This window comes from Amblyraja radiata, chromosome 5 (genome assembly GCF_010909765.2).
Source record: "Amblyraja radiata isolate CabotCenter1 chromosome 5, sAmbRad1.1.pri, whole genome shotgun sequence".
Lineage (NCBI taxonomy): Eukaryota > Metazoa > Chordata > Chondrichthyes > Rajiformes > Rajidae > Amblyraja > Amblyraja radiata.
Window position 1 is genome coordinate 20,649,017 of NC_045960.1, and position 15,175 is coordinate 20,664,191.

At 42.5% G+C, this 15,175-nt stretch overlaps 1 protein-coding gene across 2 annotated transcripts in view; it reads right to left on the reverse strand.

Moving 5' to 3' along the window:
- Positions 1 to 8,441: 8,441 nt before the first annotated feature.
- Positions 8,442 to 15,175, reverse strand: part of gclc (glutamate-cysteine ligase catalytic subunit) — a 67,272-nt gene continuing 60,538 nt past the window's right edge. Inside the window, exons 15-16 of one of the 2 annotated variants that reach the window (XM_033020695.1) lie at positions 12,365 to 12,485; positions 8,442 to 9,069 (exon numbers count right to left, since the gene is read on the reverse strand). In XM_033020695.1, the coding sequence (XP_032876586.1) occupies positions 8,861 to 9,069; positions 12,365 to 12,485 (330 nt within the window). In that variant the 3' untranslated portion in view covers positions 8,442 to 8,860. The remainder of the gene's footprint in view (positions 9,070 to 12,364; positions 12,486 to 15,175) is intronic. The other variant, XM_033020696.1, reaches the window with a different exon arrangement.

Consider the following 15,175-nt stretch of genomic DNA (forward strand, 5'->3'; position numbering starts at 1 on the left):
TCACAATACTCCACAAATGTGGTCTGACTAGTGCCTTATAAAGCCTCAGCATTTGAGAAATGCTGTTTCTACAAACAAGATGCATCCCTGCAGGTCCAACTTCTTGTAAATATATTTCTTCTCTCCTCGTTTTACGAGAATAGATATGAAACATCATACCAAGGGCACAGCCTGCAATATAAGCAATTGATATAAACTCTATCGTTAAACCATATTGATTATATTTTCCACACGAGTACTGAGAATTGACAAGGACAACAAGTTGCCATATGAAATCACCCAGAAAACCATGATAGTACAATTCAAAATGTAGCTTTCATACAAAAGCATCAAACAGATTATGTACTATAAATACACAAGGGAACCTCTTTATCTATATTGGCTACACTGTACAATAAAAAGCTGCAATGTAAAATTCAGTCAGAAATCTTAGAACAATGAGACAGCAATATTATCAAAGTCTGTTAAAATAACTAAGAAAGCAGTCAGCAAAAAGAATCTGTATCAAGTTCTGACCAGTGTCTAATCATCTCTATGTCATATCAATATCCTATTACTCTAATTGCCCACAATTTTCATGAGAGTACCAATGCATTTAGTTTCATGAAAGAAATGCGTAGGGTGAACATACTTGCTCTCTGGTTCAATGCTGGAACCTCAACGTGGGGTTAGAAGTTGGTCATTTCAACTGTGGATGAGCACGTGTGGTGAGCAATCACACCAGGTAAGATATTGTTGTTATCCTCAACCACAATGGACCCAGACAAACATTTGAAAAGATAAATAATTGACAAGGAACTGGGGGTTATGGCACAGTTGAGACAAGCACAGTTAAACTATGATCATACTGAATGGCAGGGCATGCTTGAGGAGCCTGCTCCCATTCTTATTTACTTGTGTAATAGGGGCAGCACGGTGACACAGCAGTAGAGTTGCTGCCTCACAGCGCCATAGACCCAGGTTTGATCCTGGCTACGGGTGCAGTCTGTACGGAGTTTGTACGTTCTCCCTGTGACCACGTGGGTTTTCCCCGGGTGCCCCAGTTTCCTCCCACACTCGAAAGACGTGAAGGGTTGTAGGTTAATTGGCTTCTGCAAATTATCCTTGGAGTGTAAGGTAGAATGAGTGCATGGGTGATTGCTGGTCGTCGAGGACTTAATGGGCTGAAGGGCCTATTTCCACGCTGTGGCTCTAAGCTAAACTAATGAAAGCATATGTCAGGCAGACATTTGTGTAGTTCATAAGTTCTACGAGCAGAATTAGGCCATTCTGCCCATCAAGTCTACACCACCAATCAATCTTGGGTGATCTATCTTTACAATAGACAATAGGTGCAGGAGGAGGCCATTTGGCCCTTCGAGCCAGCACCGCCATTCAATGTGATCATGGCTGATCATCCCCAATTAGTACCCCGTTCCTGCCTTCTCCCCATATCCCCTGACTCCGCTATTTTTAAGAGCCCTATCTAGCTCTCTCTTGAAAGCATCCAGAGAACCTGCCTCCACCGCCCTCTGAAGCAGAGAATTCCACAGACTCACCACTCTCTGGGTGAAAAAGTGTTTCCTCGTACCCGTTCTAAATGGCTTACTCCTTATTCTTAAACTGTGGCCCCTGGTTCTGGACTCCCCCAACATCGGGAACATGTTTCCTGCCTCTAGTGTGTCCAAGCCCTTAACAACCTTATATGTTTCAATGAGATACCCTCTCATCCTTCTAAACTCCAGAGTGTACAAGCCCAGCTGCTCCATTCTCTCAGCATATGACAGTCCCTCCATCCCGGGAATTAACCTTGTAAACCTACGCTGCACTCCCTCAATAGCAAGAATGTCCTTCTTTAAATTAGGGGACCAAAACTGCACACAATACTCCAGGGCTCACTAGGGCTCTGTACAACTGCAAAACGACCTCTTTGCTCCTATATTCGATTCCTCTTGTTATAAAGGCCAACATGCCATTTGCTTTCTTCACTGCCTACTGTACCTGCATGCTTACTTTCATAGACTGATGTACAAGGACCCCAGATCCCGTTGTACTTCCCCTTTTCCCAACTTGACGCCATTAACCTCTCAACCCCATTCACCTGCCTTCTCCCCATAACCCCTGACATGCAGATGCTGGTTTACACTGTAGACACAAAATGCTGTAGTAACTCAGCAGGTCAGGCAGCATATCCGGAGAAAAGGAAATGGTGACGTTTTGGCTCGAGACCAATCTTCAGACTGAGACACCTTCCTCTTGACTCTTAACTGTAGACAATTATGCAGATGGTACACGTGGAGGTGTACATTTGAAACATTTTCATGGCATTTTATGCTGTAGTGTGATTATTGTAATAAACTTCCACTCCGCATCTGAAGCAACATCATCCACTTTTAAATGTTATGACCCTTGTACATGTCAATGCTTTCTGATCCAAAGAGCCAATTAAAAAATAAAAACAAGGAACTTCAGATGCTAGAGAAGAGTCCCAACCTGAAACATCACCCACCTGTGTTCTCCAGAGATGCTGTCTGACCTGCTGAGTTACTCCAGGACTTTGTGTCTTTTTGAACTAAATTAGAAGTTCATAAGTTTTTGGAGCAGAATGAGGCCGTTGGGCCCATCAAGTCTACTCCGCCATTCAATCATGGCTGATCTATCTTTCCCACTCAACCCCATACTAGTGTCATCTCCCCATAGTCCCTGACATACTTACTCATAAAGAATCTGTCACTCTGCACCTTAAAAATACCTAATGACATGACCTCTGCAGCCATCTGTGGCAATAAATTCCAGATTCACCACCCTCGGACTAAAAAATTCCTCCTCATCTCCTTTCTAAAGGTACGATCTTTTATTCTGGTCCTAGACTCTCCAACTAATGCAAATATCCTCTCCACCTCAGTTTAGTTTATTGTTACAGTGTAAAATTGCCACGTGTTAAAGAAAGTACGAAAACACTGAAGTACAATGAAACGTTTTTGTTGCGTGCTTTGCTTTCCCTATCTCCATCTCTCCCCTTTCCCAGTTCTGGTTGTGGTCAGATGATAACAGCTGGGAAGAAACTGTCCCTGAATCTGGATGTGTGCGTTGTCACACTTCTATACCTTTTGCCTGATGGGAGAAGGGAGAAGGGAGAAGGGAGAAGAGGGGATGGTCAGGGTGCGACTCATCCTTGATTATGTTGAAAGGATAACTACAACATTGAAATGCTGAAAAGTTATTGACTTTAAAGTTATTGATGTTGAGAAAAAACACAAGAACCTTGAGAAACTCAGCAGGTCAGGCAGCATCTGTGGAGGGAATGGATAGATGACCTTTTTGGTCAGGACTTTTCTTCAGACTGATGGACTGGGGGAAGAAAGCAGGGGGGGGGGAATGAGGTGAAGGTGGATACAGGTGAGGGGGAGGAAAGGATTGGCAGATGGGTGGAGTAAGCGACAAAGGCTGGAGGTGAAAAGGAGATAAAAGAGTGCCAGATAAGTAAAGGAGGAATGACATATAAAGCCGAATGGAGGGATATAGGTGGAAGGTTAGATTGAGCCTTGAAGGTTGAAGGTTTGAGCCTTTTATTAGAACTGAAACATTAGGAAAGTCTACATGATTGGAGTTTAAACTGTGAAACACCAATTGCATTACATAATGCTTCATGGTTCAGCAGGTCAGGAAGTTTGCAGAAAATGTTTCAGGCTATTAACCTTCACGATAAAGATTAATAGTATTTGGGCAGGCAGGTCACCTTATAGTGCTCCAGTTTGGTACATTCTGCAGTTCTTAAAATTAGTTGATGGATATTTTAGCAAACCTTGATTTAAATTAAATCCTTAAAGTAATTTCAAAGACAAAACCAGCTCATGTCCTGAAAAGGAACTGCAAACAGCCAGCATCTCAAGAGAGAACATGGATAGATGACATTTTGACTTTAGACATACAATGTTGAAGCAGGGCCTTCGGCCTACCGAGTTTGCGTTGACCAGCAATCACCCTCACACTAACACTATCCTACACCACTAGGGATAATTTATAATGTTACCAAAGCCAATTAACCTACAGACTGATTTAGACTAACCAACAGTCTTCATCATACTGATTGTGGGGGGTGGGGGGTGGAGGGAGGCAGAGGGGAAGAAAGCTGGAAGAGAGGAGGGACAGGAGAAAGCCTGACATGTCTTTGGTGAACACAGGTGAGAGGGGTGGGGGGGTTGATATGCAGATGGTTAGACAGAGGCCAGAGATGAACAAACTGAAAGGGTTTTAATCATAAAGATTGAAGAATAGTGAATTGCAAAGCCAGAGAAAGGAATGTAGGTGGAAGGAGAAAGATAGGTGAATGTCCAGGAAGGGCACAGGGGAGGGTGAGGGGGTGAAGTAAAAAAGAGGGGTGTTGGGGAGGAAGGTGACCTAAAATTAAATAATTCAGTGTTCACATTGGACTCACACAAACGTAAAAACACTGCGGCCTCAGCAAGATGGATTTGCAACTGTTCAAGAGTGTAAAACACCGTTAATGGAAATAATTATTGAGGGAGAAATGAAATGACTCAGTAACACCCATTTTACTCTATAGTGCACGATCAAACTGATCCAAAGAGCTAAACAATAACCTTGACAGAAATGGCAACATTAACTTGTAGAGGAGACTGGACTAATCATCAAATTTCAATCCCACCAGCGCTGTTGGGGAATCAACTAAATACATTTGAAAATTAACATTAGCATTATTATAATAACAATGAAACTAATAAATCATTGGTAAAAAAAAAGTTCAGTTCAGTGGATTCATTAAAGTCCTTTAGGGAAGGAAATGTGGTGTTTTTAGTAATTTGATGTATCTGTGACTACCATTGCAATGTGACTAACTCACAACTGCCCTCTCATGGCCTGGCAGAGTTGTTCTGTTTAGTTTAGAGATAAAGCACGGAAACAGGTCCTTTGTCCTACCGAGTCTGCGCCGACCAGCAATCCTCGTACACTTGCACTATCCTACAGGCTAGGAACAATTTACAATGTTCTTAAGCCAATTAACCTACAATCCTGTATGTCTTTGGAATGTGGGAGGAAACCGGAGCAGCCGGAGAAAATCCACGCAGTCTCAGGGAGAACGTACAAACTCCGCACAGACAGCAGCCATAGTCAGGATCGAACCCGGGTCTCTGTAAGGCAGCAACTCTACCGCTGCATCACCATGCCACCAAGCTGTCAGATTGCATCTAATTGTGTAAAACAAACAACTAGATGGAGGGGATCAGATATTGACCTAATTACCAGACCCTAGGGAAAATAAGAAAACGGTCAATCTTGCCAAGTTTTCCTCAATTCTGAACTACTAGGGTGGCAAAAGTGGCGCTGCGTTAGAGTTGCTACCTCACAGTGCCAGAGACCCGGGTTCGCCCTTGACTACAGGTGCTGTCTGTATGAAATTTGTCCGTTCTCCGTGACTGTGTTGATTTTCTCTGAGTGCACCGGTTTCCTCCCACTCCAAACACATACAGATTTGTAGGTTATTTGGCTTTGGTACAAATGTCCCTACTGTGTAGGATAGTTTTAGTGTATGGGGTGCTCGCTGGTAAGTGCAGACTCAGTGGACAGGGAGGCTTGTTTCCACTCTGTTTCTCCCAAATTCTAAAGACAAAACACCATATCATGCTTTGGTCAGGCCTCAGAATCACATCTTGAGGCCACCATTTCAAACTTCATCAGCAACTATCCCAGACAGCAATCAACATTACCGAAGATAAACACAAAGTGATGGGGTAACTCAGCGGGTCAGGCAGCTTCTCTGGAGAAAAATAAGTGATGTTTCTGGTTGAGACCCTCCTTCAGTCAGTGTGAGGGGAGGGAAACTAGAGATATGAAAAGGTACAGTACAGTACAGAGCCGGCACCTATGGCCAACTAGCCCACAATAGTCTGCTGTCGGCTGTGGAGGAGGTTAGCTTTTAATTTCAGATATAATGAATATTTTCCCACTTCCCCATCTACTGAGATGTAATGAAACGTTTCTGTTCTCATTACTAATTCTGTCATAACTTTGACAGGTTAATAGGTTTACAATTATGACACAATGTGATCTTACGACTTTAAATACCGTTGAATTACTTCCTGTTGATAGCCTCTTTCCACCCTTTTCAAGTTGGCAGATTGTTACTACTCCATGCTGTACGTCTCATGGTAGATGATTTAGGGGTAGCAATGGAACAAAGTGGATGAGTGAACTTTGACTTAGCATAATCACTGACCAAATCGTAGAACGGATAGTGCAAGAAGGAACTGCAGATGCTATTTTACACCAAAGATAGACACAAAGTATTGGAGTAACTCAGCAGGTCAGGCAGTATCTATGGAGAAAAGGAATAGGTAATGTTTTGAGTCAAGACCCATAAGTCTCCTGCCTTCTCCACATAACCCTTGACACCTGCACTAATCGAGTCACGGTGGTGCAGCAGTAGAGTTGCTGCCTTACAGCGAATGCATCGTCAGAGACCCGGGTTCGATCCCTAAGTAAGTTTATAGGCCAAGTATTCACATACAAGGAATTTGCCTTGTTGCTCCGCCCACGTAACAACATGACATACAGTGACAGTTACGAATGACTCAGAAAACACTAAACATTAATAATAATAAAACATTAATGATAAAACACCATTGATCAAGTATGTGAACCAACCAAATACCAGATCAAAGGGAGGCTACAGATTTTTGGCTGTTGAGTAGAGCAACTACTCGTGGATAAAAACTGTTTTTATGTCTGGCTGTGGCAGCTTTGACAGTCCGGAGTCCCCTTCCAGAGGGAAGTGATTCAAAGAGTTTGTGGCCAGGGTGAGAGGGGTCAGAGATGATCTTGCCCGCTCGCTTCCTGGCCCTTGCAGTGTACAGTTCATCAATGGAGGGAAGGTTGCAGCCAATAACCTTCTCTGCTGATCGGACGATTTGCTGCAGCCTCCAGGTGTCGTGCTTGGTGGCTGAGCCAAACCAGACCATGATGGAGAAGGTGAGAACAGACTCTACGATGGCCGTGTAGAATTGGACCATCATTGCCTGTGGCAGATTGTGCTTCCTCAGCTGCCGCAGGAAGTACATCCTCTGTTGTGCCTTTTTGACTGTGGAGTCGATGGTAGCCCCCCACTTAAGGTCCTTGGAGATGATGGTTCCCAGGAACTTAAAAGACGCCACAGATGTGACTGTGGTGTTGTTGATGGTGAGTGGGGTGAGGGGAGGGGGAGCTCTCCTAAAGCCTACAATCAATTCCACTGTCTTAAGAGCATTGAGCTCTAGGTTGTTGCACCAGGACGCCAGCTCCAAAGACGTACAGGTTCGTAGGTTAATTTGCTTAATAAATGTAAAAAAAATTGTCCCTGGTGGGTGTAGGATAGCGTTAATGTGCAGGAATCGCTGGTCGGCACGGACTCGGTGGGCCGAAGGGCCTGTTTCCGCGCTGTATCTCTAAACTAAACACTGTACACACTTTAAGAGCATAGTGTGTTAAATGAGCACATATTATCCCGAGCACCATGCCCAGTTTAACTGCTATTTTTATGTATGTATTTCATGTTTTAATATTGGGGGCCATTATAGGACCTAGTCTCATTATTGAGCATGTGTGGTCTGCCATCTTTGTGGCCGTGCATTTTCAAAAAGCAGCAATGTGCTCTTCTGCTGTATTGTCCATTTAATCTCAAAGCAGCAATGTATCTTGATGTGCAGGTACTTGTGTTTATTGTCTGGACTCTGCTTCTGTTCTTACTTCACAGCTCCTCAGGAAAAATTCAAACAAACATGTATTTTTAAAAACATGATCAGACCAGGAAAATAGACACCAAATCCACTCAGTAATTGGATGCTCAGTTATGGATAACATGTAACGAGCCGTAGTTTGATCGTACTTTGGTCTGAAAAGATGTTAAGACAATACAGGGTTGAGAAAATTGGGGTGCGGGGGATTTAATGTAACTCAAAAACCATTCCAAGTAGTATCCTGTGTAGGAAGGAACACACAGATGCTGGTTTAAACTGAAGATAGGCACAAAATGCTGGAGTAATAACTCAGTGGGACTGGCAGCATCTCTGGAGAGAAGGAATGGGTGATGTTTCAGTTGAGACCCTTCTTCATCCAGGAGAGCAAATGCTCTTTACAAATATGGAAGTGTAGTTTATGTCCTTGGAAAAAACACGGAGGAATATTTGCATGACTTGTTCCTTCTAAGGAAATCTAATGTATGTAGGTACAGCAGTTATTCCAACTTCCATTCCCACAGTAAATTTATTAAGAATAAACTTACAATTCCATATCCTTGATTGGCTTTTTTTCTCTCTAGCAAAGATTTACTGCAAGTCCACCCTTAAAGCAATGCGATCAAACACAACTTATTTAAACTATCCTTTGTCAAAGCCCATCCAATAAACTAATGTGTAAACCACTGTGCACTTTCAGTGAATATTTCACACAATATGGACACATGAACATTAAGTTAGATTTCTTTTAGTCAAAACAAAACATTCAATATAAACATCTTACAAGGTTCATTATTTGTTCATACATGATTAAAACTGCTTAATTCAGTATATTTACAATCAAACAAAAAGCAATGGAATTTGTGATAAGAAAATTATATACAAAGTACATTTCTCAATTTGTATCTACAGCAGAATTTGTGCAACAACCCATGTTAGAGTGTTATTAAAATACATTGTTAGTCTAAAAAAAAACTATGTACACATTGCTTCTATATTACCCACTAAATGTAATGCAGAAACCTGCATTGATTTAAACATCAATCAAGATTTAATTTACATGGTTGGCCCGGCTCATTAGTTTACGCACATTCTTGGTCTCTGCACCCTGCAAAATTTGTACGATTAACAAAGTATACAATGCCATGATATTACACAGTGCTGTGCTTGCCATCTGAGTGTTTTGGTTTACTGACTACTTCTCCAATTAGTTTTGGACAGTCATGCAAACCCTTTGCAATTTGGTCACATTTCATAATTAGGTCATAGTTGATTTTGTCAGTTACAATACAGTCTTGCTTGTAGTCGGGATGGTGGGAAACAAAGTTCCGCAGCCAACACGCAGCAGTCATCAGCTCTCCTGCAACACATTGAAAAACAATTACATACACAAACAAAATGGTTCAGCTTTTAAACCCACATAAAAGTATTTATTTTACTCCAATTAACTCATATGCTGTAAAAATGACCCGTGGCAAATTTATATAAGCATTGTTAAAAAAAAAGCAGAGAAGCAATTAGGTTATATTCCAGCAACTCTTGCTTTCGGTCCACCAAGGCCTACTGGATCTCCCAGTTGCTAACCATTTTAACTCCCCTTCCTATTCCCTTAAATACCTTTCTGTCTTGGCCCCTTCCATTGCCAGAGTGTGGCCACATGCAAACTGGAGAAACAGGACCTCGTATTCTGTTGGGCAGCTTACAACCCAACTGTACAAACATTGAATTCTCCAATTTTAGGAAATCTCCAACTAACACCCCCCCCCTTCCCTGTGCCCCACCTGGGCTCCCACCTATTTCTCCCCTCCACCCCCCTCCCCCTTCTCCAGCTACTTTCCTCCCTCCGGCTTCACAATCTGCAACTCTTCATTCCTGTCACACATCTTCTGCTTTCATCTCTGGCCTTTGATCCAATCTATCAACCCCCCCCCTCCCCCTCACCTGTGTTGATCTATTCCCTGCCACTCCCCTTTCCAGCTTTCTTCTCCCCCCCCCCCCCACACAATCAGTCTGTAGGACCTAAAACGTCACGTGCTCATGTTCTCCAGAGATGCTGCCTGACTGTGTCGTTTTGTGTATAAACCAGCATTTGTACAGTGCCCTCACCGTGTAGAAATTACAGCAGTTTATACTGGTACCCCATTTCAAGGCACCATAATGTTTGTGACACAGCAATGTCATGTAAATGAAAGTAGCCATATTTAGTATTTTGTTGCATATTCTTTGCATGCAATGACTGCTTGAAGTCTGCGAATCATAGACATCACCAGTTGCTGGGTGTTTTCTCTGGTGATGCTCTGCCAGGACTGTATTGCAGCCGCCTTTATCTTATGCTTGTTTTGGGGGCTAGTCCCCTTCAGTTTTCTCTTCAGCATATAAAAGGCATGCTCAATTGGGTTCAGATCGGGTGATTGACTTGGCCACCCAAGAATTGATCATTTATTAGCTTTGAAATACTCCTTTGTTGCTTTAGCAGTATGTTTGGGATCATTGTCTTGCTGTAGAATGAACCGTCGGCCATTGAATTTTGAGGCATTTGTTTGAACTTGAGCAGATAGGATGTGTCTATACACTTCAGAATTCATTATGCTACTACCATCAGCAGTTGTATCATCAATTAAGATGAGTGAGCCAGTACCTACAGCAGCCATACATGCCCAGGCCATAACACCTCCACCACCGTGTTTCACGGATGAGGTGGTATGCTTTGGATCTTGGGCAGTTCCTTCTCACCTCCATACTTTGCTCTTGCCATCACTCTGATACAAGTTAATCTCCGTCTCATCTGTCCACAAGATCTTTTTCCAGAACTGTGATTGCTCTTAAGTACTTCTTGGCAAACTGTAACCTGGCATCCTATTTTTGCGGCTAACCAGTGGTTTGCATCTTGCAGCGTAGCCTCTATTTCCTTTCATGAAATCTTCAGCGGACAGTGGGCATTGACACATCCACATCTGACTCCTGAAGAGTGTTTCTGATCTGTCGGACAGGCGTTTGCGGATTTTTCTTTATTATAGAGAGAATTCTTCTGTCATCAGCAGTGGAGATCTTCCTTGGCCTGCCAGCCCATTTGCTATTAGTAAGCTCAACAGTGTTCTTTTTATTCTTAATGATGTTCCAAATAGTTGATTTTGGTAAGCCTAAGGTTTGGCTGATGTCTAACTGTTTTATTCTTGTTTCTCACTCTCATTATGGCTTCTTTGACTTTCATTGGCACAACATTGGTCCTCATGTTGATAAACAGCAATAAAAGTTTCCAAAGGTGATGGAAAGACTGGAGGAAAGACTAGGCGCTGAGAGCTCTCTTATACCTGCATTAAGGCCGCAATTTAACACACCTGAGCAATTACAAACACCTGTGAAGCCATGTGTCCCAAACATTATGGTGCCCTGAAATGGGGGGGGGGGGGGGAGACTATGTTTAAACACAGCTGTAATTATGTACATGGTGAAACCAAAATGTATAAAAATACCTTTTAATAAAATCTGACAATGTGCACTTTAACTACATGTGATTTTTTTTCTATTACAAATCTCAAATTCTGGAGTACAGAGGCAAATAAATAAATGATGGGTCTTTGTCCCAAACATTATGGAGGGCACTGTAGATCCTTGGTTCTATTTTGGTGTGTGGTCGGTCCTTCTGATTTATACACTTCACCCATTTATTTCTCCCTTTGCCCTCAATACCTTGGAACATACTGCCATACAACATGCAAAGAGATCTGAAACTGCACAGCCAAACAGTTTTGCCTTACTGCCAGGGATCATAAAAGAGCCCTCCAGCCAAGCTGATAAATGGCTTTTATGGAAACCAATGCAATTCTGGGTGCACCTTTACTGCAATGAATGTGTGAAAAACAGATGAATCACCTTTAGGTGTAGGGAACCCGGCAGCCTCAGTAATTTATACTAAACTGTCCGATTATGCCTCCATAAGCTGGAGTAATTTAGCAGGACAGGCTGCATCTCTGGAGGAAAGGAATAGGTGATGTTGCAAGTAAAGACCCTTCTTCAGACTGAGAGTCAGGTGAGAGGGAGGGTGAGGTGTGAAAACGAGAGATCAAATGGGACGAATATCAAAGAAAAACGTAGAATGGATCATTGTTAGCAGAGGGGAAGGTGCCAATGAGGCATATAATTAGTAAAATTTAATCAGGAGGATGGTAAAACTAGTAGGAGAACTAGGATGTGGAGGGATGTAGAGAGAGGGAAAGCAAGGGTTACTTGAAGTTAGAGGAGTCAATGTTCATACCGCTGGGTTGTAAGCTGCCCAAGCAAAATATGAGGTGCTGTTCCTCCAATTTGCGTTGAGCCTGACAGTGGAGGAGGCCCAGGATCCAGCATTTTGTGTCTATCTTCAGTGTAAACCAGCACCTGCAGTTCCCTCCTACACATTATGGTCTGCTCTCAGCTGTATCTATCCAAGGTTGCTTTAACATTTGCAAAATGATGATGGTATTTAATGCAGTTATAACATTTTATTCACACACCTTATGACATCAAGACTAATAGAACTTCCAAAGAAGAAAATGTTGTCAATTTATTATCAGGCAAACAAAAACCTTCAGGTAAAAGCAAATGGACCTTTTGGTAGATGCCTCAATTCCGAGTTGATACATCAATTCAAAATAAATATGAAGTTGGAACTTTACCTGAAGCTCTCTTTCTGATCAGCTTGAGGTAGTTTAAAATGCTGCACCGTGTATCAACATCTACTTCCATGTTTTCAAGGTAACTGTTTATGATTGGGATTAAACCCGGAAAAACTCCCTCCTGCAATATAATATAACAAAATCAACAGATGACAGCAAGAGACTGCATATTTTGGAGTGGTTTATAATCTTCATTTACACATGGCCCATGTTTATTTGACAGGCAATAATTTGTTTTACACTGCAATACTGTGGTTATTTCCCATACCATATAACCATATAACAATTGCAGCACGGAAAACAGGCCATCTCGGCCCTTCAAGTCCGTGCCGAACACTTATTTTCCCCTAGTCCCATATATCTGCACTCAGACCATAACCCTCCATTCCCTTCCCGTCCATATACCTATCCAATTTATTTTTAAATGATAAAATCGAACCTGCCTCCACCACTTCCACTGGAAGCTCATTCCACACAGCTACCACTCTCTGAATAAAGAAGTCCCCCCTCATGTTACCCCTAAACTTCTGTCCCTTAATTCTGTCCCATAATGTTGTTTACTACACCAGCCTATTGTGAATGCATCTATATAGCACAATGAGCATTGGACCAATACATACCAAAAATTAAGATATTTTTTCAAAGACTGGAATTATCTAATTAAACTCAAACTCTTCTGCACAAAACAATGCGTCAATAGTCATACAGCACAGAAATAGACCCTTTGGCTCATCCACCCCAACCAGCAGATCCCATCTGCGCTAGTCCCTTCCTCTCACATTTGACCCGTAGCCCTCTAAACCTTAGCATTCCATGTATCTGCCCAAGTGTCTTTTAAATGCTGTTATAATACCCACTTCAAGGACCTCCTCCGGCAGCTTGTTCCATATGCCCACTACCCTCTGGTGAAAAAGTTGCCCCTCTCACCTTAAACCCATGTCCTTTGGTTCTTGATTCCCTATCCCTGGTAAAAGACTGCATTCACCCTACTGATTCCCCTTATGATTTTAAACACTTCTATAAGATCATTCCTCAGCCTCCTGAACTCCAAGGAATAAAGTTCCCACCTGCTCAACCTTTCCCTATAGAGACCTCAGTCCTCAATTCCTGGCAATATCCTCAAATGTTTCTGCATCCTTTCCAGCTTAATGACACCCTCCTACAGCAGAGTGGCCAAAACTGAATACAGTACTTCAAACGTGGCCTCAACACCTTGTACCACTGTAACATAACATCTTAACTTCTATACCCAATACTCTGTCTGATGATGGGCAATGTAATAAACACCCTCTGTTTTACAACACCCAGGGGTCCTATCATTCACTGTGAAGGACCAGTTCTGGCTGACTTCCCAAAATGCAACACCTCTCATTTATCTGCATTAAGCTCAAACTATCTTCACTGTCTATAATACCACCTATTTTAGTGTCATCTGCAAACCTACTAATAACGCTTTGAACATTCTCATCCAAATCATTGATATAAACCCAGCAGAAACTATCCAAAAGTGCTGGAGTAACTCAGAGGGTCAGGCAGCATGGTCTGGAGAACATGGATAGGTGATGTTTCGGGTCAGGACTAAGCCCATGCAGATCACGGGGAGAATGTACAAACTCCGTACAGACAGTACCCGTCGTCTGGATCGAACCTGGGTCTCCGGTGCTGCAGGCACTATAAGGCTCCATTCTTTCCCTCTGGTGAGCTGAGACCGCCGTGTTCAACACCTCCGGGCTGCGGAGCAGAGTGGGCGGCGCCGATTTCAACATCGGGAGCCTGGGAGCTCCAAACCGGCGCGGGGAAGCCGCGGTCTCCAGCTAGATAGCGGCCGTTCCAGGTGGCCCAGCCGCTGAGAGGACTCTCCAGACGCCGGGGCAAGACCACCCGGTGAGAACGGCCAGGAACATCGGGCCTCCGTAGAGGCAATTGCGGTGGCCTCAATAGGCCTGACTTTGGGGTGAACTTGGGGTAGGGACTGGACATTGTGCCTTCCCCCACAGTGGTGTCCATTGTGGGGGGATGATTTTTGGCTGTAAGGTAATCCTGTTAATCTTTGTCCAAGATGGCTGCCGTGAAGGGAGAGTGGACGCTGGCGCGCTTTAGCTGCCGCTGCTCTCTCTTCACATTGTGTTTTTGATTTTTGTTTTTGGACTGAATTCTGTTTTTAATTTGTGTTTCTGTGATGTCTTTATTATTTATTTTATTCTGATTCTATGTTTATATTCCTGTTAACCTATGTAAGGTGTCCTTGAGATGTCTGAAAGGCTCCCAATAAATAAAATGTATTATTATTATTATTATTATTATTTCTAGCTGGTTCTCTAACTGCTACAATACTGTATGCTTTGAGCAGAATAAATTGTTTCAAATTTGCATGGAGAGTTTTATCAGATTTCAAACAAGATCCTTCATTCCCAGAAGGGCAGGACCTTACAAAATGGGATATTATAAATAGAAACATTACGATCAAGAATTTTATTTGGCTGCACATTAAAAGAAAATTATTGTAATGGTTTAAAAATTTTTTTTAAAGTTAGTCAACAATTTCAAGCAATAGACTGATTAACAAGGGAAACAAGGTCAATCTGCCATTTGATACATCCTGTTTTAGTATGTTTGGTAAATGTGATTCAACCTCCACATACTGAGAGCAAAAATCAGTCTTGGCTGAATTAATTTCTTACCCGAAAACTAAAGATTATTGAAGAGGGAGCTAGGGCAATTACTAAATTGAGGCAGGTTACCAGAACAAAATTAAACTTGTATAGTTTTGATCGGGTATTTAAAGTTGTATTTATATTACCTTCTGGATGA